Consider the following 21,066-nt stretch of genomic DNA (forward strand, 5'->3'; position numbering starts at 1 on the left):
TGCTTGCAAAAAAAAAAAAAAAAGTAAATCACATTTAAAAGATTCAAATACAACATTTTGACAGAGGGGGCACAGTGGTCTGGCTGAGGCGGCACTGAGGGGGCACATTTTCAACTCAGGAGCATATTAAAAGCAACTTAGCTTCCTGAATAAATAATATTAATCTAAATTGGCCTGTAATTGTAGCTCATTTAAACAGAGCTTTAGCAGAACATTTCAGATAGACCTATTAAGAAACTCTACACTCTACTGTCTCTATTGCAACTACCTGCTCTACCTGTGATGCTGACATTCATATAGAAATAGATCAGCATTTCTATGAAAGTTCAAAACAAACAGCTAGGGATTACAGTAGTGACTGCGAGCTATTAACAGCAACTGTTAATTTCCTATTTTCTGATTTAACATTAAATTCTAGTTCAGCAGAACTAAAGTAAATACCCAACATAAGCATGGGTGCTATTTCTAACACTATAATGTGTTATAAACATTAAAACTTGAGAAATATGACCTGGACATATCTTTACAGTTTTCTTGATTAAAGCAAACACTCTGTAGAGTTGATACTCCAGAGCCTACACACTCTCGTGACCAAATGTCACTAGGGGGACTTTGCCTGCACTTTTGAAATGTCACTCTGATGCTGTATATTCAACTCATCACTCAAATGCCATTGGCTCTTGCGTGTCATGTTACCGGTCTTGTCATGTGACCGATTGCGGCAATCTAATGTTTGTATGCATTTTCACAGAGAGGAACATTTTCAGCAATTATAACTTTCACTCTGTTCCTCACAAGGAGCTATCATATGGCTTCAGAAGGCTTTAAATGCAGCATTAATTTTTTGGTAAGTTATTGTGACTGTACTTGTATCTGCTTGTTATGTCTTTTATATCAAACCATGCAATAAACCTGAAGATAGCAGAGCCTGTGACAGAATTGTCTGAACTGAGGTGAGAACGGCATGACAATGGCATTTTTATAAAAAGTTGATACAGCAACTTTTGGTCATGAGACCTGTCAGGGCTACTCAGATTTGGAAAGCTCAGAAGCCACAAAGTTGGATCCCTGTAGCCTCGAGAGTTTATTTTAAAATAACCTAAGAACAAGAATAACCCATTTCCACCAGATATATAAATGAATTGAAATGAAAGAAATTACAAATATTAAGTGGATCACAGTGCTCAGTCAGTCAAATGCATAACTAAGCTGTTGTGTTTCAGTCTGGCCTTAAATGCAGCTACTGTTGGAGCACATCTGACCTCTTCTGGAAGCTGGTTCCAGCTGCAGTGGCATAATAGCTAAATGCTGGCCCACCTTGTTCTGAGTGAACCCTTGTATTTCTAACTGACTTGAGTCCAATGCCTAATGACCTAATGAGAGGTGTGATAGATTTATATTCAACAAGCATATCTGCAATGCATTCAGGTCCTAGGCCACTGAGTGACTTATATAATAGTAATAGTACTTCAAAATCAATTCTAAATGTGACTGGAAGCCAGTGTAAAGATCTGAGGACTGGAGTGATATGCTCAGGGGTTTTTTTTTGGGGGGGGGGGTTCTAGTAAAAATCCTGGCAGCAGCATTCTGAATGAGCTGCAGCTGTATAATGGTCTTTTTGGGAAGGCCGGTGAGACATCCATTGTAGTAGTCTAACTTACTGGTAATGAAAGTGTGAACAGCTTTCTCTAAGTCTTGACTGGATACAAAACTTCAGATTCTCATTATATTTTTGATATGATAGTAAGCTGATTTAGTTATTGCTTTGACATGACTACTGATTTTACACAAGGTGATTAAAGAGGATGCAGTTTTTAATATGCAGGTCGGCATTTTCACTTCCCAAGTACATAAGAGCCAATAAGCAGCTCTACATATTTGAGCCCCAAGTCTGAATGAGGCAGCCTGTTAATGTCTGCTCTGTTTTATTCATCTTAGCTGTAAACAACAGCAGAGAGAAGCAATATGTATAAACCAGACTAAAATTAAAACTTAGGGACAAAATTATTTGCCTTCAGTCATGTTAAGTTTCAATTATCCAGCTCTGTTTAGTAAATAAGGCCCAGATGAATAAAGAGGCTAAATTAATATGAAGCACTACAACACAGAGGGTATAGGTTTCCATTCTCAGCTCAGTTTGACAGCAATAAGCACAAATTTATCTGTGGGATTGTCATTAGATGACTGAATCTTCATGTTCAGGAAACAACTGTGGCCGTGTGGCACCCTTGTCCATAAAAACACAATTCTTTACATGACTGTTAAAGCTCAACACCAGCCGTACAGTGCTGGCAGATGAGCCTGTCATTTCAGTGTGATGAGTGGCAGCATCTGGCAGCTTCCTCATTTAGTTTGCTAGGAGTGTAAAAAAAAGAATCACTGTCCACAGTGAAATAATTTTAAAATCTGCACTAAGCAGTGTCATTGGCTGCAGTCAAGAAGAGCTCTCCCATTCCCTGCAGCCGAATCACAGTCATGATAATATTCAGAACAATAGCCCTATTGCTTGTGTGATATTGCTCAATTAAAACACTTATTTTGACTTGATGAATTAATTCAGTCAGATTTTAGAGTTACTGAATATTTCCACAGGCTTGGCTACATAAAGCAGAATGAGTGAGAGTCTGAGAATCAAACAGAGAGAACCAGAGGTAGAGCAGTTATTCCTGTAGGGACTAATGACAGCTTGGTAGCCTATGGCATAAAAACCACTCAGAGGATACTCTATCAGAGAGGATTGCTTTAGGAATGACTCTGTTCCCTCTATCCACTATCCTCCCACTCCTGCTCTATCTTTCTCTCTATCCCTTCTCTCACATTCAGCAGTGAATCGGTGTGAGACTCCAGCTAATGATGAAGATCTAAAGGATCGACACAATGAGCCAGCAGTGCAAAATACAGGAACAGAAAGGGTTTTAGAAGGAGGTGATAAGCTGATATACCCCTCAGTTTCTTATTATACAGAAGCACAGTAAGAGCTGGATAGACTCACTGCAGGTCTCATCAGTGAAGGGTGTTTCTTCAACATTGCCTGCTGGTTAAAGGAGAAACTGAGCAAAGCTGTATCTGTCAGTAATCAACAGATTTGACTGAAGTTTACTGGATTTGACTGTTCTTTACTATTGTGATGGACTGTTTTATCAGATTCTTTCAGGCTGACCAGAGGACAACAGGTTTCCCATTACAGATTGTGGTTACTCTAAAGATTTTATACTCATTGAAGGCCTGTCCAGACCAATTCTTATGTGACTAAATGACAAAAAGTATACCATATTCAAACATTTTGAACAAGACGTAGTCCAATTTACATTTACTTGTTGCATCAGATTGAATTATGAATGATTTTACAAACAATTTGCAAAGAAATTATTTTTACTCCTGTTTCCTGAATAAAGCCTCAAGAGATTTTCCTCACCACTGTCACTGTGTACTTGCTCACCGGTAAGCCGACAACCTGAAATGCTGCATTGTGACAACCGCTGTAACAATATAAAAAGCAATATGCAAATAAAACTTCCACAGTGCTGAATAGTCTCTCTGAATTAGTCTGAAGGAAGTAAAATAGATCTCTGTCAAGAATGCTGATAGTTCCAGACTCTCTGAATTATTCCACATGCTTCCAGAGTAGCCTGTAACAAACAGAACTCACCTTGCCAGATTGAAGACATCATCAATCAGACCGGCCCTGTTGCCCACGGAGATGATCTGCAGAGAGAGAGAGCAGCAGATAAATTATTTATAAATTAGGATAAAGACAAGCAGAATAGATGAGAATGCCAAGGAGAAAAGAAACAAATCATGATAGAAGGAAAAATAAACTGTAACCTGATGATTGGAGGAAAATGGGAGGAGTCAAAAAGGAAAGACAGGAAGTGAATGGAGAAAGATCAAGAGACAGAGCGGGAATGGAATTAATCTCTTGTACAGGGAATTGTAGCTGGTGTACCATTGGATTGGTCATCAGCTGTTGAATTAGCAGTCTCCAGTTGTGGAGGTCATAGTTCACTCTGAAGTAGCCGGTTTGATTGATGTTGCCCAGCAACCATGTCTCTCTGTTCATGTGACTCACTTTGTGAATCTCTATAAATAAACAAGTAAAAGAACATGAACAAACCTTGACCTTGATGTTTCTAGCACTATACCAGTTGAGCTACAATAACTTTTTTTTAAGTGAAATTGTGTTCAATTACAAGACTGTTACACTGTTCTTTCATGTATATGTTCATATCAGTTTTAGCCTAATATCTTGATGTTATAGTTGGGCATGTTATGCATCATCTATACATATATGCACATATATAAGAACACACAGGACATTAAATGACAGTCTAGATATTGACAGACAGATGTGAATATCTTTAGATTACAGGATGTTTAAACTGTGTCCTGACTGCACGTCTAATGATGCTGCTCTAAAAGAGATGAAACTTTTCTACTGTCATTGAATATAACTGAACTAGTTTAAGAAAATTAAGCCAACTGGTCACTGAAAATTACAGTTGATTTGAACAGACGTGTTCTCTCTAGACACAAACGCACTTCAAAAACTATTTATGCCCAAGAACATTTAAAATTGTAAGCACTGCTCGTCATCTTTTGAAGCAGTCCTACACACGAAAAGAATACATGAATCATACAATACAGCTGTCGTTTAGTAATGTATGATGTCTTTAAATGTGATTGCTACATTCATATGTTGTAAAATTAAAGGCAGAGCTTGTGATTTTTCATGGATAACAAATGCACTTGCTAAGTGATTTAGAGCACTCAGAGGACTAAATGGATTTCAAGTGTATTGTGATCAGGGTGCATCCAACCATCAGTGACCAGATTGCAACAGTCAGGTCTGTGAGTTAATGCATATAAATGGAGTCTCTATGTTACAATATCTGTTTCCTTCAAGAGTCATTAGCAATGCTTCCACTGTCAGGCCAAATTAAGGCATCCTAGTGCGTGCCAAGGCCAGTTGCGTCCCCACTGTCACTTCAGGGGCTTAATCGTGCCTCCTTGGGGCTTATTCGGGGCCACCTGTCAATGGCCTATGGCCTGCTGATTACACTTGGGCCAAAGAATGTCAACTGGGGATTGAGGCATGGTCAATGTCAAAGGTGGAGTTTAGCGAGACACTCGTGCTGCTTTTTATTCAAGTTGGATGTGGGATATTCCTACTTGAATTCTCCAAACTCTGACCATAAAGGAATTTCATTGCCAGATGCTTGGAAAATGATGTTTAAACAACCAAAACTGCAACACTCCTGTTAGCATAACAGGGGTTTGACTGTTTCCTAGCAACCCAACTGATAAACAATGCTACTATGTTAGCATTTGTGCTACAGGTTTATGATCATCAAAAAAGAATATCTTGTAATGTAGGAACTTTGATTCATTGATCGATATCATTAATAAAAGTGAATGTTTATCACTAACTTTGTACATCTCTGGGTGCCGACATATTTGTGTGACGTCACACACCTGCATCTCAGCGAATTTTTTTTTTTAGACACATTACAAATCCGGTAAGATGCACAATGGACAAAGTGTTGCCCAATGAAAGAACTTTCCATGGTTTGAGATCATAGGCGGTGTGCTGGGACATCGTCCTGCTGTTAGTGGAGAGACCACTCTGGACACCATGGCAGTTAAAGTCCGTGAGTTGTCAACATTAAATTATCTTGCTAGCTAGTTAACTTTTCCATACAATATAAACTTGATATTCTAGATAACTAGATAACATGTATGTTTGTGTTGGCTCGTGAAACGGGCGTGGTGTGTGACGTTTGCACCAGGGCGGCGTATTAAAGGCAGGTTTTAGGGCAACGCTGTGGGGTTTTTGGCCCAATGGTGGGAATGCTGAGCGATTTTGGTCTCGCGGCTCGTGGTCCGAGGCTATTGACCCCGGCTGATCAGTTTATGATCCTGGCTTGCACTGGCCCGAAAGTGGAAATGGGGCAATTGTCTCCAATTCACGCTTGAGTGCCTTGTTGTGTCATCTGCATTGTACCCTGATAAGGGCTGTTTTTCAGGGAAGGTTAGCAGGGAAGAGGCTGTTAAATGGGAACTCTGAGCTCTGAACCACACAGATCGCTTTTTGAATTCCAGCTCTTGGAATTTGACTCGCTGTGGCTCTATTCAGTTAAGATCAGCCCTTTTATCCCAGAGGAATTTTAAAAAAATCTGATGAGAAAAACTTGTGTACAATCTCTCTGTCTATGTGCTAATGGATCCAATCTGCATAATTCTCACCTGTTTTATTGGAGAGCCAGATGATTGTTTCTGTTGATATGTGACTGGAGTTTCCCACTGTGAGCGTCAGGGGAATTTGCCACTGGAAGCTGAAACAAGACAAAGACACAAATAATATGAAATGTTTCTATTCGATCTCACTGGCACAGATACACATTCATAGCTGTATGTGTCACATACTGTATAATAATACATACATGATCTGACACAAAACCGCCACATTTAAATGGGATTGTGGGATACATTAAAATGATATCTCCTCTGTCTCAACAGCAGCAAACAAAGAGACTACAAATCCTAAAATCCCCCCAATCCTGAAAAATGGTTACATCCTTGGGTATGAGTAAACCTCTAATGAAGCTGACAGCTGTCACACTGAATGATCACTCCTCTCAAAGACTGTCAACATGTAAATGACACCCAGGTGGACAGAAACTGCTGTCTTCCAGCGTAAATTACCCCAAACAACCTCCCAAACAACACCAAAAGTCTTATTTAATATGTCTTATGTCTGAATTTGCCTCAGTAAGGAATGTGTAAACATCAACTGGGAACTCTGAAATAAAACAAGATTTCCAAGGGATTTTAATTTAAGCAGTAATACAAGCTCTTAACAGCAGACACAGGAGAACACTGGAATCATCAAGAAAGCAAGTTTGAACAAGGTCACAGAGAAAACTATAGCACAGTGGAGACACATTTTGATAAGACGAACAATTATGAAGCCTGCTGGAGAACAGTATTTAAAGCACATATGTCTGTAAGGGGACTATTGAGAGAGATTGTGTGCTAGATGAGCAGTGATAACAATATTTATGAATTCCAGTGATAATAGAAGCATCTGTGTGTTCAAACTGAATCAAACACTGATTCATTTACATAAATCTGCTTTCATCAGGGAGAATGAACAAGAGAAGAAAACAAAAGCAAATTAAAGTTCTCCACAGACTGCTGGTAATTTGGTGGCTCATGTTTATGTTAATTTATAGCTGTCTGTCTGTTTTCATCATACATGCTGCTGCGGCTAAGACAAAAACATTCAGAAGATCCACAGCAAAGCAGATCTAGACAAGTGGTGCTGAGAAGGAGTGGAGTAAACACGAGGAAATCCATCGTATCATGCTGCAGTGAGACCAGCTTTTGAACCTATTGTGTAGGGTGGTCTGGGAACATGCTCCCCCATGAGATTTTATTTTATTTTTGTATTATTTATTTTTATCTTTTGTTGGCCAAATCTACATCAAAGCTTTTAATTAAGATGATATTTGGAGTATATGTAGCATTAATGTAAATATGGGCTACAAACATCTCTAAAAGACATGACACAGCACTATTGTAATTTACCTTTCAAAAATTCAGCCTTTAGTTTCAATTGATTGAAATTAAATATCCACTACATCCAACTTTTTATTTGTTCTATTTGTTGTAAAGCATCATGTTACTGTTTTACTGAGTGAGATCAACTCCAAACGATTCAATGCCTGATTGAGCTGTACGAACAATTCAGAGTGAATTGCGAATCGATTTTGCAATTTTAAATATTCTAGAAAGAAAATGTGGGTGGTGTTTGTGTTTTTATTTTATAAACTGTTTTATCATCCTCCAGACAAAAATTTGTCTGAGTAACAGAAATAGTGATCAGTGCCCATCATGCACTGTCTCCTTGCACACTTTTACTCCTGATTTCTCGCAATACTGGGACAGCAGAGGTGTACAAAAGCAACGCGCTACTTTATTTAAAAAGTAACTCCGATATTATGGTCTAAAATAAAAATATTGTGTTACTTTACTCGGAAAAAGTAATCTGATTACGTAACATGTTACTTTTATCACGTTACCCCCAACACTGATAAACAATTACTTTGCCAAGTAATATAGATAATTATCGTAACTGTAGACTTAATTTAATTAATAAAGAATTTGATTGATGTAAAGTCACAGTGTGATTCGAGCTGGAACTATCCATTTTACAACAAAACAAATAAAAGTATTTTTTTTTAAGAGGAAAACTTTAGGCAATTTATAAATTGCAACACATCTTTTAGAAAAGCCTGAGCCTTGAACACTATTTCACTGCTGTAAAAAAAATAATAATAATAATAATTCACAAGCTGCAGTTTGTGAAATGTATCTAGATTTAAAATTAATTGCAATTAAACCACATCCACCCTTATTCACCCTCTCTCTCTTTCTCTCTCTCTCTCTGTGTGTGTGTGTGTGGGTGTGATAATATCTCTTCAGGAACTGCTAGCTTTAGCAGTCAATAATTAGCCGCTAGGGGCCATTCAGCTCAACATGTGTGATACACTTGAAGATTCTCACAACACTTTTATCCAACACTAGCATGACAGACAGGAAAGAACAAAAGTGTCTTCATCTGAAACTGTCCATGAATGTCCCCCATGATGGAGTTTGTGCAGAGCTTGAGCTGTTGTGTTCATTTGTGCTCTGTAGACATGAATTAGACTTTAAGTCGATCATACAGAGACTGTTTGAAAGCACTGAGACCATGAGGAACTCAACAGAAGAACATGAGGATGTGATACAGAGCATTGTGGATATTGAAGGAATCCAACTGCCCTGCGGAGAACATCCTGCAGCTGAACATCTGCCAGACAAAGAAGCTGATGTCTCAAGGGTTTCCTGCTGTGCAGGATATCCACCAAGTCGTCAAATAGAAACATGTATCAACATCTGTCTGGGGTGATCCAGACACTAAATGCAGGTGTTACAACCAACATAAAACATACTTTCAAAGATGGTCATGGACACATATGGCCATATCAAAAAAAAAAAATTTCTGTAAACGCTACTGCATCCTGACACATCCCAAAAACACGCCATTATTGTGGCAAAACAAGGGTTTTAAAGCTGAAGTGTGTAATTTCTGCACCACTAGTCTCATCAAATGGAATTGCAAAAATGTTTTAAACAGATCCCAGAAAACTCCCCCCAGCTTCCATTGTTTGTAGATAAATCTGCCTCAGATTCGCACCATGTTTCAACATGTGGCCCGCTCAAGCATTAATATATATAAATACCCTATTAATATTTATCTCCTAAAATATTGCTTTTATAAAACTAATGGGATGTTTAATGTGCTTAATTCATGTTTACAGAATTCAAATTCATATATATATATATGTGTGTGTGTGTGTGAGATTGGCTCTCTAAGGGGCGGGACTTAGGGAGAGAACAGCAGATTGAGGAAGAGAGAAGATGGAAATAAACTGAGATGTCGGTAAGTTCTTTAGTTGTTTTCTCATGGGTCAACCACCTGTGTGTGTGTGTTTGTGTGTGTTCTCTGCTGCACGCGGAGCATCTGCAGATCGCCATAAGTACAGGGAATGACTGTTCTCATTGAAGCAAAGAGTTCAGTATGATATTTTACATGTCCCAAAACCAGATAGCACTCTTAAGTGACTGGAAAATAGCAGCACTGGAATGGAAGAACTTGCACAGCAGATAGCACTCCAAGTAACCAGGAAAGCTCCTCTGTTGTAACGAGAGAGCAGTGAGCCTTGCTGAATTCGTCGCATCATTCGTTGGGGATGCAACGCACATGAGCTGCAACCAGTCCTGCAACAATGTTGGGGTAGTGTGTGGTTTTAACTTACAGTTTGCACTACAGTTAATTTGTTACATCATTTTATTCACTTACAGTGCATCCGGAAAGTATTCACAGCGCTTCACTTTTTCCACATTTTGTTATGTTACAGCCTTATTAAATTCATTATTTTCCTCAATTCTACAAACAATACCCCATACTGACAACGTGAAAGAAGTTGGTTTGAAATCTTTGCAAATTTATTAAAAATAAAAAAAACCTATGCCCCAGTCTGAGGTCCAGAGCGCTCTGGAGCAGGTTTTCATCAAGGATGTCTCTGTACATTGCTGCATTCACCTTTCCCTCGATCCTGACTAGTCTCCCTGTTCCTGCCACTGAAAAACATCCCCACAGCATGATGCTGCCACCACCATGCTTCACTGTAGGGATGGTATTGGCCAGGTGATGAGTGGTGCCTGGTTTCCTCCAGACATGACGCTTGCCATTCAGGCCAAAGAGTTCAGTCTTTGTTTCTCAGGGTCTGGGAGTCCTTCAGGTGCCTTTTGACAGCCCGCCTGGAGTTTGCCATGTGCCTTTTACTGAGGAGTGGCTTCCGTCTGGCCACTCTACCATACAGGCCTGATTGGTGGAGTGCTGCAGAGATGGTTGTTCTTCTGGAAGTTTCTCCTCTCTCCACAGAGAAATGCTGGAGCTCTGTCAGAGTGACCATCGGGTTCTTGGTCACCTCCCTGACTAAGGTCCTTCTCCCCCGATCGCTCAGTTTGGCCGGGCGGCCAGCTCTAGGAAGAGTCCTGGTGGTTCCAAACTTCTTCCATTTACAGATGATGGAGGCCACTGTGCTCATTGGGACCTTCAATGCTGCAGAAATTTTTCTGTACCCTTCCCCAGATCTGTGCCTCGATAAAAATCCTGTCTCAGAGGTCTACAGACAATCCCTTGGACTTCATGGCTTGGTTTGTGCTCTGACATGCACTGTTAACTGCGGGACCTTATATAGACAGGTGTGTGCTTTTCCAAATCATGTCCAATCAACTGAATTTACCACAGGTGGACTCCAATCAAGTCGTAGAAACATCTCAAGGATGATCAGTGGAAACAGGATGCACCTGAGCTCAATTTTGAGTGTCATGGTAAAGGCTGTGAATACTTATGTACATGTGATTTTTTTCCTTTTTTTATACATTTGCAAAGATTTTAAACAAACTTCTTTCACATTGTCATTATGGGGTATTGTTTGTAGAATTTTGAGGAAAATAATGAATTTATTCCATTTTGGAATAAGGCTGTAACATAAAATGTGGAAAAAGTGAAGTGCTGTGAATACTTTCCAGATGCACTGTAATTTGTGTATTAAAGTGAGTTATTTTGTTTTAAAACTGAAGAAAACCTTAAGTGTATTGCTTTGCATTTGATCCAGTGAAAATTCTATTTTCTTTAAAGTATTATTGTTTTCCTAAAAAAAAAATGGGTAAAAAAAAAAAAAAAGCACGTCATTTAAAATAGAATATTTTCCTTGAAAGAGATACTTTAAAATTGATTGTGTCTCATATGAAAGAGCATTGTCATTTTATATATAAAATAGTCTGTGAAAGAAAAAAAAACTTGAATTCATTGAATACATTTATTTAATATAACAACCACAAAAGACATCTGGTGTTTGTGATCATTCACTTTGCTATATTAAGAGGGAAAGAATATTATACTAAAACCTTTGTAACTCATATACTTACCTAGGACCCAGCACTTTAAATGACCATATAAGGGTAGTAGTGAGGCTGGGGTTACATACAAACATATGACTATTTGATATTGCGACAGTCAGTGTTGGGAGGGTTACTTTAGAAATGTATTCCACTACAGATTACAGAATACTTGCTGTAAAATGTAATTTGTAACGTATTTCATTAGATTACTCAAGGTCAGTAATATATTCTAAATACTTTGGATTACTTATTAGTAATTCACTTGTTTTGACTATAAAAACTCTGCCAGTGCAGTAAGACAAAATACACATGTTAAAAATATATTCTCTGAAAAACCTAAATATCTTATGCAGTTTTGTTTCTAAAACAAGATAAATCTAATTGATCTTGTTTTAAGGATTTTTAGATATGTTGACAGGAAAACAAAAAAATTATCAAGAATACAATTTTTGCCCTAATATCAAAAGGTCTTATTAGAAAAAAAAGAAATTATGATCCAACGTGAATTTTCTTGATAAAAAAAAAATGATTGTGCTTGGTAACATGTGCATGTAAAATGCTAGAAAAAGTATTTTAGCTTAGCGCAAAGCTGACAATTTAAACAAGGATTATTTCTATTTATTCTGCTCCAAACTTACTCCTCTGTCCACTCTTATGAATGTAACACATCATAAGAAAGTGTTTCACCGCTGTTCAAATGCACTTTGGATCGCATCATTTATATGGATAAATGTTTTCCATCTGAAAGGAGTAAATATTAAATGAAACAAATGGCAATAAAATGCAAAGTAATCTCTTCAGTAATCAAAATACTCTTTGAATGTAACTGTATTCTAATTACCAATGATTTAAATTGTAACTGTAGTGGAATACAGTTACTTATATTTTGTATTTTAAATACATATTCCCGTTACATGTATTCCGTTACTACCCAACCCTGACCACAGTGTTACACTTTTAGGTCAAATCAACCTAAGAATGATGAGAAAGATTTTGACACAGTTACGAATCAACAACATGTTGCTTGTGTGGCTCTACACATACCTGCACACAATAAAACATGTGTTGTTTGGCTCAAATCCAGCAGGGGACTTTAACATACACTATATTGCCAAAAGTATTCGCTCACCCATCCAAATAATTGAATTCAGGTGTTCAAAATGAAGCACCTAGGCATGCAGACTGCTACAGACATTTGTGAAAGAATGGGCCGCTCTCAGGAGCTCAGTGAATTCTAGCGTGGTACGGTGATAGGATGCCACCTGTGCAACAAGTCCAGTCGTGAAATTTCCTCACTACTAAATATTCCACAGTCAACTGTCAGTGGTATTATAACAAAGTGGAAGCGATTGGGAATGACAGCAACTCAGCCACAAAGTGGTAGGCCACGTAAAATGACAGAGCGGGGTCAGCGGATGCTGAGGCGCATAGTGCGCAGAGGTCGCCAACTTTCTGCAGAGTCAATCGCTACAGACCTCCAAAGTTCATGTGGCCTTCAGATTAGCTCAAGAACAGTGCGTAGAGAGCTTCATGGAATGGGTTTCCATGGCCGAGCAGCTGCATCCAAGCCATACATCACCAAGTGCAATGCAAAGCGTCGGATGCAGTGGTGTAAAGCATGCCGCCACTGGACTCTAGAGCAGTGGAGACGCGTTCTCTGGAGTGACGAATCACGCTTCTCCATCTGGCAATCTGATGGACGAGTCTGGGTTTGGCGGTTGCCAGGAGAACGGTACTTGTCTGACTGCATTGTGCCAACTGTGAAGTTTGGTGGAGGGGGGATTATGGTGTGGGGTTGTTTTTCAGGAGCTGGGCTTGGCCCCTTAGTTCCAGTGAAAGGAACTCTGAATGCTTCAGCATACCAAGAGATTTTGGACAATTCCATGCTCCCAACTTTGTGGGAACAGTTTGGGGATGGCCCCCTTCCTGTTCCAACATGACTGCGCACCAGTGCACAAAGCAAGGTCCATAAAGACATGGATGAGCGAGTTTGGTGTGGAAGAACTTGACTGGCCTGCACAGAGTCCTGACCTCAACCCGATAGAGCACCTTTGGAATGAATTAGAGCGAAGACTGCGAGCCAGGCCTTCTCATCCAACATCAGTGTCTGACCTCACAAATGCGCTTCTGGAAGAATGGTCAAAAATTCCTATAAACACACTCCTAAACCTTGTGGAAAGCCTTCCCAGAAGAGTTGAAGCTGTTATAGCTGCAAAGGGTGGGCCGACGTCATATTAAGCCCTATGGATTAAGAATGGGATGTCACTTAAGTTCATATGCGTCTAAAGGCAGATGAGCGAATACTTTTGGCAATATAGTATAATTAAATGGATTCATTGCATGTCTCTATTACAGTCAAGCACCTCTGCATGCAGCAAGAAAGTCAGTTTGTGCCTTGACCCATTAATAAGTTGTTTATATATTTTTTTTTTATAACATTACCCAAGCACACATCTCTGTTGTGAATTATGGAAGTCACGTAAGATACTATGGTAAAGCTGTTAATAAAGGGTTTACAGTTTAAATGAGCTCCAGATTAGTTGTGCTAGTGTAATTAAGCACAGGATATGCAAACTACTAGGCCTTGCCCAACATTCCTTTTGCCAATTTAAACTGATGCTGAAAAGCCTAATTTCAGTTGAGTATAAACATTTCCTCTCTTTGTTTTTGACACTTATGGACCCTCTCAGAAGACGAATGAGGTTTAACTAATTCACAATACTGAGGTTTTTATATGGAGAGGAAAACTGCTGCCCTGAACAAATACAAGTTTAATATGCTAAAATGAACTGGCAAAACAATGTTAGCTGCAGTAGTGCAAACCACCAATACAAAAAATAAAAGTTTCACCATTTTCAAAGAATATTCTGGGTTAAATAGAAACCTCTATCGCCCCTTAGTTTGTAGAAATAAACAAAAAACATGTTTACCATAATGCCTTTCTAGAATATTTGTCTGCTAGACTTCCACTGTAAGTGCATTAAATGTAAACACATTTTTCATTCTCTTTTACAGACTGAAGGACAAGTTGCCGAAGTAATTGACAGCAGGCAACAGATGCAGTACATTTTAAACAGAATTTAACCAAGATAATTCATATCCAACAAAGAGTGGACTCAGGAGGACTGTAAGAGCTGACAGCAGCACTTGTTGTTGGGCATGTGTGGGTCAGAACTCTTGGTAGGATTGCCAGCTGGTCATGTATTTCAAGCACAATGATGTGGAATAAATCAATTTCATTTTTTGCTGCCACTTTCCAATGTCTTCCTATTTTCCAGCCGAGTTTGGTCTTCTCTAGCTGTGGCTCATCTATGAACTGTAATGAGATGCAGTGGGTATGAAACACACAGAGAGAGTGTGAAATATAGTCAAACTGACCTTCTCTGATACCTTCTGCTTCTGCCAATTTTTCTGTCAGCACATTTTGCATGGCTGCAAGGTGATACACTGCATTTACAGAGGAGTCAAATCCCCCCTGCATGCTGGCAGCTTGTCTGGATCTCAGCTGAAAACCCGCCTGTGGGGCGAAACAGGAAAGAGACGCCCCTACTCGTAACACAGCTCTGATATTGATCCTTGGAGTGGCTTTGCTTCAGAACGCCTCCGCAGAAGAGCACAGCTCTCAGAAAACAAGCTCGAGTAGGAGGAGAGTTTCACATGAAGGTCATTTTGTCTGCCCTGAATAAATGAAACTCAGAGAAAGAGGCGTACTAACAGATGTCTACCTGTGTGTTTCATATTTATGACATGATATGGGTTGATGTGGAAGGTTAGCCTAGAGGAGTAAAAAACAAGAAGTCAAGGACTGTTATTACTGTTATCTGCATCTGCAGATGATAATTCTGTGGTTATTAATCTCACTAGCATTATTATTCTGTTCTACTTTTCTCTAAAAGATTAACAAGATCAGGAGTTTTTGCTGTTGTCCTCAATTTGAAAGTGTTTGTCAATGGTATTGTGCATCATTTACAAAACATTACTTGTCAAGGTCTAAATAGGACAACATTGCTTAAAAACACACTCACTATGAATACTCGAAGAGAAACAGCATCATAAAAATGTGATGCTAAAGCATCTGATCCAAAACAAAAGCAGGAGGATTTCTAAAAATGGATGAAAAGGCACTGTTGAATTATTCATCTGACTATAACAATGAATTAAACTAATCTATCTGCCAGTGACAGATGCAGTTTTCTGTGACAATTCAGGCAGGTGACTGACAGGCATATGGAGGTGAAGGCTTAGCATGAGTCGCTAATAAAATATTAAATGCTCACTTAATATGAGCTTGTGAGCTTGTGTGAGTGAACATGACGAGAGATCTCATTTGTTTGACCAGGTTTATGTTACTCTTTGCTGTGATTGTGGTGAAAAAAAGCAAGTTTAAGCTGGTTAGACTGGTCTCCCAGCCTGGTTAAGATGGTGTTCAGCTGGTTTAGCTGGTCGGCCAGCTAGTCTCCTAGTCTGACAAGTGCCCAAAATCCCTCTAAAACCCATGCAATTTGACCAGCCTGACCAGCTAAGTGGCCAAAAAGACCATTAAAGAACTTAGGCTGGTTTTAAGTTGAGTTTGTCAACAGTAATGGTAAAGGCAGCAATTAAAAGACCTGATACACAGTAATCACCTTGTTTGTTCACCTTCTATAAACCAGTACATGGATTCTATTCATTCATGGGGCAGCTCAATGTCCGATGTCTGATATCATTTTTAATCAGTATGGTTTATCCGTCTTCTTCAGCTGCTGAACCACTGTACTGTCTGTTTCTGTCTGAGTTTGACCTGATCAAAGGAAACAGAGCATTCTTGGAGTAGAATCACTGACTGTATGGCTTGATACACGATTCACCGTCACAGTGTTCAGACTCTGACATGTCATTATTATATACTGGATTTTTCTTCAGGATTTGTGAGGGAATAAATGTCAGATGGGTTAATTTAGTTAATTAAGAGAGGTTCAGGAGGAGCATGTTAATTTTAATCTGACAAATCACACCCTGCGAGTAGGAATATATAAGCCACTGCTTGTCATTGACATGACAGTCTTTCCGGCATTCGGCCCCGCCCATTGTCCATGAACAGACCCAGGCAGACGGGTCATCAGATGCAACTTCACTGCAAAGCATTCGCCTTCATCAGAACAACTCTTCCATCCAAACAATCAGCTAATTTGTTTTCTGCAGTATTGATGACTACCACATTAAGTGTTATATTTTTTACTGTCTTTCTTTCCATGCTCCATTCGCCAAAGCAGTTTATAGCATGAAGTTGCTTTCGCAAACTGGCTGCTCCGGCTCTGTATAAATGTGAAACAGCTCTCCACGACTGCTCATATGTTCTCCTATCTAAACTTTCCACCCGGAATGGTCCATCGTGCAAGATGCCTCCGTGAATGGGTGCCGTTCCAGCTTCATGCCATTCGAATTCCATTACAGTGCCTTTTTGATTCGAAAGCGAGAGAAACAAAGATTAACTATTCAAATCCAACCCCGCACTGTGTTTTATTTTTTATTATTCTGGTTCTTCCACACAGGTGATACCCGTCAGCCTCATTACCTCACCGCACAGCTTGTTTAGGGCATGCTCTATCCAGTGATTGTTCGTCGTCTTCTAACATGAATATCATGATTGTTTTTCCCTCCAAAGTGCCCTTCGGAGCGTGATTACCAAAATTCCCTCTTGATCTGCTATTCGCTGATGATAACCACGAAGCTTCAAGATTCTGGTTCCAAAAGCACCTCAAATCAGTCCTCCTCCAATCTGGCATCCCGGACAAACAAATTCAATCTCTCAGTCGCTGGTCCTCAGACACATATCACAGCTACACCAGATACAATCATTTCTCATCAATCACTAATAAGCTAATCCCCCTATCAGTATCACCTGTCTCTATCACTCATGTCACCACCCACCACAGTCTCGATACATCCTACATGCACGCAGGCATACGTGTACACGTACGTACGTGTATATGTGTGTGTACACACACACACACACACACACACACACACACACACACACACACGAGTTGTGCTCAAAAGTTTGCATACCCTGGCAGAAATTGTGAAATTTTGGCATTGATTTTGAAAATATGACTGATCATGCAAAAAAAACAAGTAGAAAATAAAAAGTATTTTAAGGATAGTGATCATATGAAGCCATTTATTATCACATAGTTGTTTGGTTCCTTTTTAAATCATAATGATAACAGAAATCACCCAAATGGCCCTGATCAAAAGTTTACATACCCTTGAATGTTTGGCCATGTTACAGACACACACAGTGACACACACAGGTTTAAATGGCAATTAAAGGTTAATTTCCCACACCTGTGGCTTTTTAAATTGCAATTAGTGTCTGTGTATATATAGTCAATGAGTTTGTTAGCTCTCACATGGATGCACTGAGCAGGCTAGATACTGAGCCATGGGGAGCAGAAAAGAACTGACAAAAGACCTGCGTAACAAGGTAATGGAACTTTATAAAGATGCAAATGGATATAAAAAGATATCCAAAGCCTTGAAAATGCCAGTCAGTACTGTTCAATCACTTATTAAGAAGTGAAAAATTCGGGGATCTCTTGATACCAAGCCAAGGTCAGGTAGACCAAGAAAGATTTCAGCCACAACTGCCAGAAGAATTGTTCAGTATACAAAGAAAAACCCATAGGTAACCTCAGGAGAAATACAGGCTGCTCTGGAAAAAGACAGTGTGGTTGTTTCAAGGAGCACAATATGACGATACTTGAACAAAAATGAGCTGCATGGTCGAGTTGCCAGAAATAAGCCTTTACTGCGCCAATGCCACAAGAAAGCGCGGTAACAATACGCCCGACAACATCTCGACACGCCTCACAGTTTCTGGCACACTGTAATTTGGAGTGACGAGACCAAAATAGAGCTTTATGGTCACAACCATAAGCGCTATGTTTGGAGAGGGGTCAACAAGGCCTATAGTGAAAAGAATACCATCCCCACTGTGAAGTATGGTGGTGGCTCACTGATGTTTTGGGGGGGGGGGGGTGTGAGCTCTAAAGGGATGGAGAATCTTGTGAAAATTGATGGCAAGATGAATGCAGCATGTTATCAGAAAATACTGGCAGAAAATTTGCATTCTTCTGCACGAAAGCTGCGCATGGGACGCTCTTGGATTTTCCAGCATGACAAAGACCCTTGGCACAAAGCCAAGTTGACCCTCCAGTGGTTACAGCAGAAAAAGGTGAAGGTTCTGGAGTGGCCATCACAGTCTCCTGACCTTAATATCATCGAGCCATTCTGGGGAGATCTCAAATGTGCGGTTCATGCAAGACGACCAAAGACTTTGCATGACCTGGAGGCATTTTGCCAGGATGAATGGGCAGCTATACCACCTGCAAGAATTTGGGGCCTCATAGACAACTATTACAAAAGACCGCACACTGTCATTGATGCTAAAGGGAGCAATACACAGTATTAAGGACTAAGGGTATGCAGACTTTTGAACAGGGATCATTTAATTTTTTTCTTTGTTGCCATGTTTTGTTTTATGATTGTGCCATTCTGTTATAACCCACAGTTGAATATGAATCCCATAAGAAATAATAGAAATGTGTTTTGCCTGCTCACTCGTGTTTTCTTCAAAAATGGTACATATATTACCAATTCTCCAAGGGTATGCAAACTTAAGCACAACTGTATATATCTGCCCCTCCGGCTCGTCATCCACCTTTTAGAGCCCTCCAGGATACGGACAGCAATCCAAAGACGTTTACCACTTCAACACAACATTACATTAACATACAAACTACTGAAATGGAGTCAAGTAACAGAGGTTTGGAAGGAGCATGTTAATTTTAATCTGACAAATCACAGCCCGTGAGTATATAAGCCGCTGCTTACCTGCTTCCTGTGACAACTCTCCTGACATCCCACCTCCACCTATTCTCTAGATTCATTATTTATTTAAATAAGTCTGGAGGAGTAATCAGGACTCGAGTCGAGTCTCGAGCTCCGAGCCCTGCAGTATACGGACAGCAAGCCAAAGACGTTTACCACTTCAACACAAGATTACATTAACATACTGAATGACTGAGTGTGTTCTTTCCATGTCACAACATTCATGTTTGAGATTTGGCACTCTACCTTTTGTTGAACAGTTCAGGATGGCAAATCTTGGCATCGGTGTCATAGACAAAGTGCTCTTGGGAGATGGAAACACTGTTGTCAAGACTGTCGTCCTTACTGACGGTGACGACAGGATATCCCATCTGCAGAGTCCAGTGGTCCATGATCTCAGTGATGTTGATGTCCTTCCCCTCCCTCTGCATGACCTGTGACACAAACATCACACATCAAAACATCATACACATGTATCACTGTATGCATTTCAGCATGTAGAGCATCTGTACAGCTCACAGTAGAGGGATTGTGTGTGGGTAGTGTCAGTGGAAGGGAGTTGTGTTGTTGGTCTAGTGAACGCTCTCAGACTCTAAATGCTTGTGTTCTCTCAAAAGAACTACACTTTACAGACACCAGAACTCAAAACCCTCACACTTTCACTAATGGAGCCAAAACTTCAAATCTGTGAGATTTTGTCTAGAGCAGTTGTGTTTCCATATTTGTAAATGGATTCAGACTTGATGCCCTTAATGGATTATTATGCACATGTTGAACTGATTTGGGTTTACTTTGTCATCCATACAAAGTCAGTAAGTCCTAAAACCAAACAGGAGGAAATAAAAACCCAGGACTTTTCATTTAAAAAAGGCGATTAAACTTTACTGTTCTCTTAAACTGCACATGTGGGAAGATCACAAGCCAGAATTCGATTTATATGTATGTTTCTTCACAGAATGCTGCTCCTCCTATTTTAAATAACTAAAACATTAAATTGGATCTCATGGGCCATTAATGAAAAATGCTTGTGTGAATGAATTGTGAATGCGAATGAGTTTTGTCCCTGAGGGAAATATATTCCACACACTGTTCATCCTTATTCTGTGAAAATGTTTCTATAAATTACTCAGCACAATGAACAACTTTCAGTTTTCAGTATAAATGGTTTTAGAAGACTCTCTGAGGAACATTTTGACAAATTTTTATGATAGCTGGTGGAAAATTCTCTTCCTGTCAGAATATGACCTGACAATTGTGAATATTTAAATCGGAGACTGAACTGGGCTCGTACGAGGTGAATTTCATTTATTATTTTGGACACCGATTATAAAGCCCAGGATATTACACATGTTTCACACATGAAACACAACAAAGGTGGACTTCTCATCTGTTGATGACTAACGGTTTGTTTGTTTGTGTGTGAATACAGAAGAAGAGGCTCTGCAGAGGCTGATGATGCAGTTAACGTTCCTATATTATTAATCTTTTTCTGTAGGACAGCTTTCAGGAAGCTGCTGTGTCTTTGCACTGGCAGAAATAATTAAAGGAAGTGAAGGCTGTTCCAGCGATGGGTCATGAGTTTGACAAAGGGCTTTGTGGGCATTAAGCACTGGCAGATTATTGCAGTAAATTTGATTTCATGAATAGCTCATGAACACAGCACATTTCAGTATTCATTAG

General features: G+C 39.5%; 1 protein-coding gene across 1 annotated transcript in view; it reads right to left on the minus strand.

Annotated features, from left to right (window-relative positions):
• LOC127435403 (thyrotropin-releasing hormone-degrading ectoenzyme-like) overlaps positions 1 to 21,066 on the minus strand; it is a 145,578-nt gene that overhangs the window by 18,247 nt on the left and 106,265 nt on the right. Inside the window, exons 10-13 of the mRNA XM_051688863.1 lie at positions 19,633 to 19,820; positions 6,244 to 6,332; positions 3,947 to 4,080; positions 3,650 to 3,705 (exon numbers count right to left, since the gene is read on the minus strand). Of these exons, the coding sequence (XP_051544823.1) occupies positions 3,650 to 3,705; positions 3,947 to 4,080; positions 6,244 to 6,332; positions 19,633 to 19,820 (467 nt within the window). The remainder of the gene's footprint in view (positions 1 to 3,649; positions 3,706 to 3,946; positions 4,081 to 6,243; positions 6,333 to 19,632; positions 19,821 to 21,066) is intronic.

The sequence above is a fragment of the Myxocyprinus asiaticus genome, chromosome 45 (assembly GCF_019703515.2).
Source record: "Myxocyprinus asiaticus isolate MX2 ecotype Aquarium Trade chromosome 45, UBuf_Myxa_2, whole genome shotgun sequence".
Lineage (NCBI taxonomy): Eukaryota > Metazoa > Chordata > Actinopteri > Cypriniformes > Catostomidae > Myxocyprinus > Myxocyprinus asiaticus.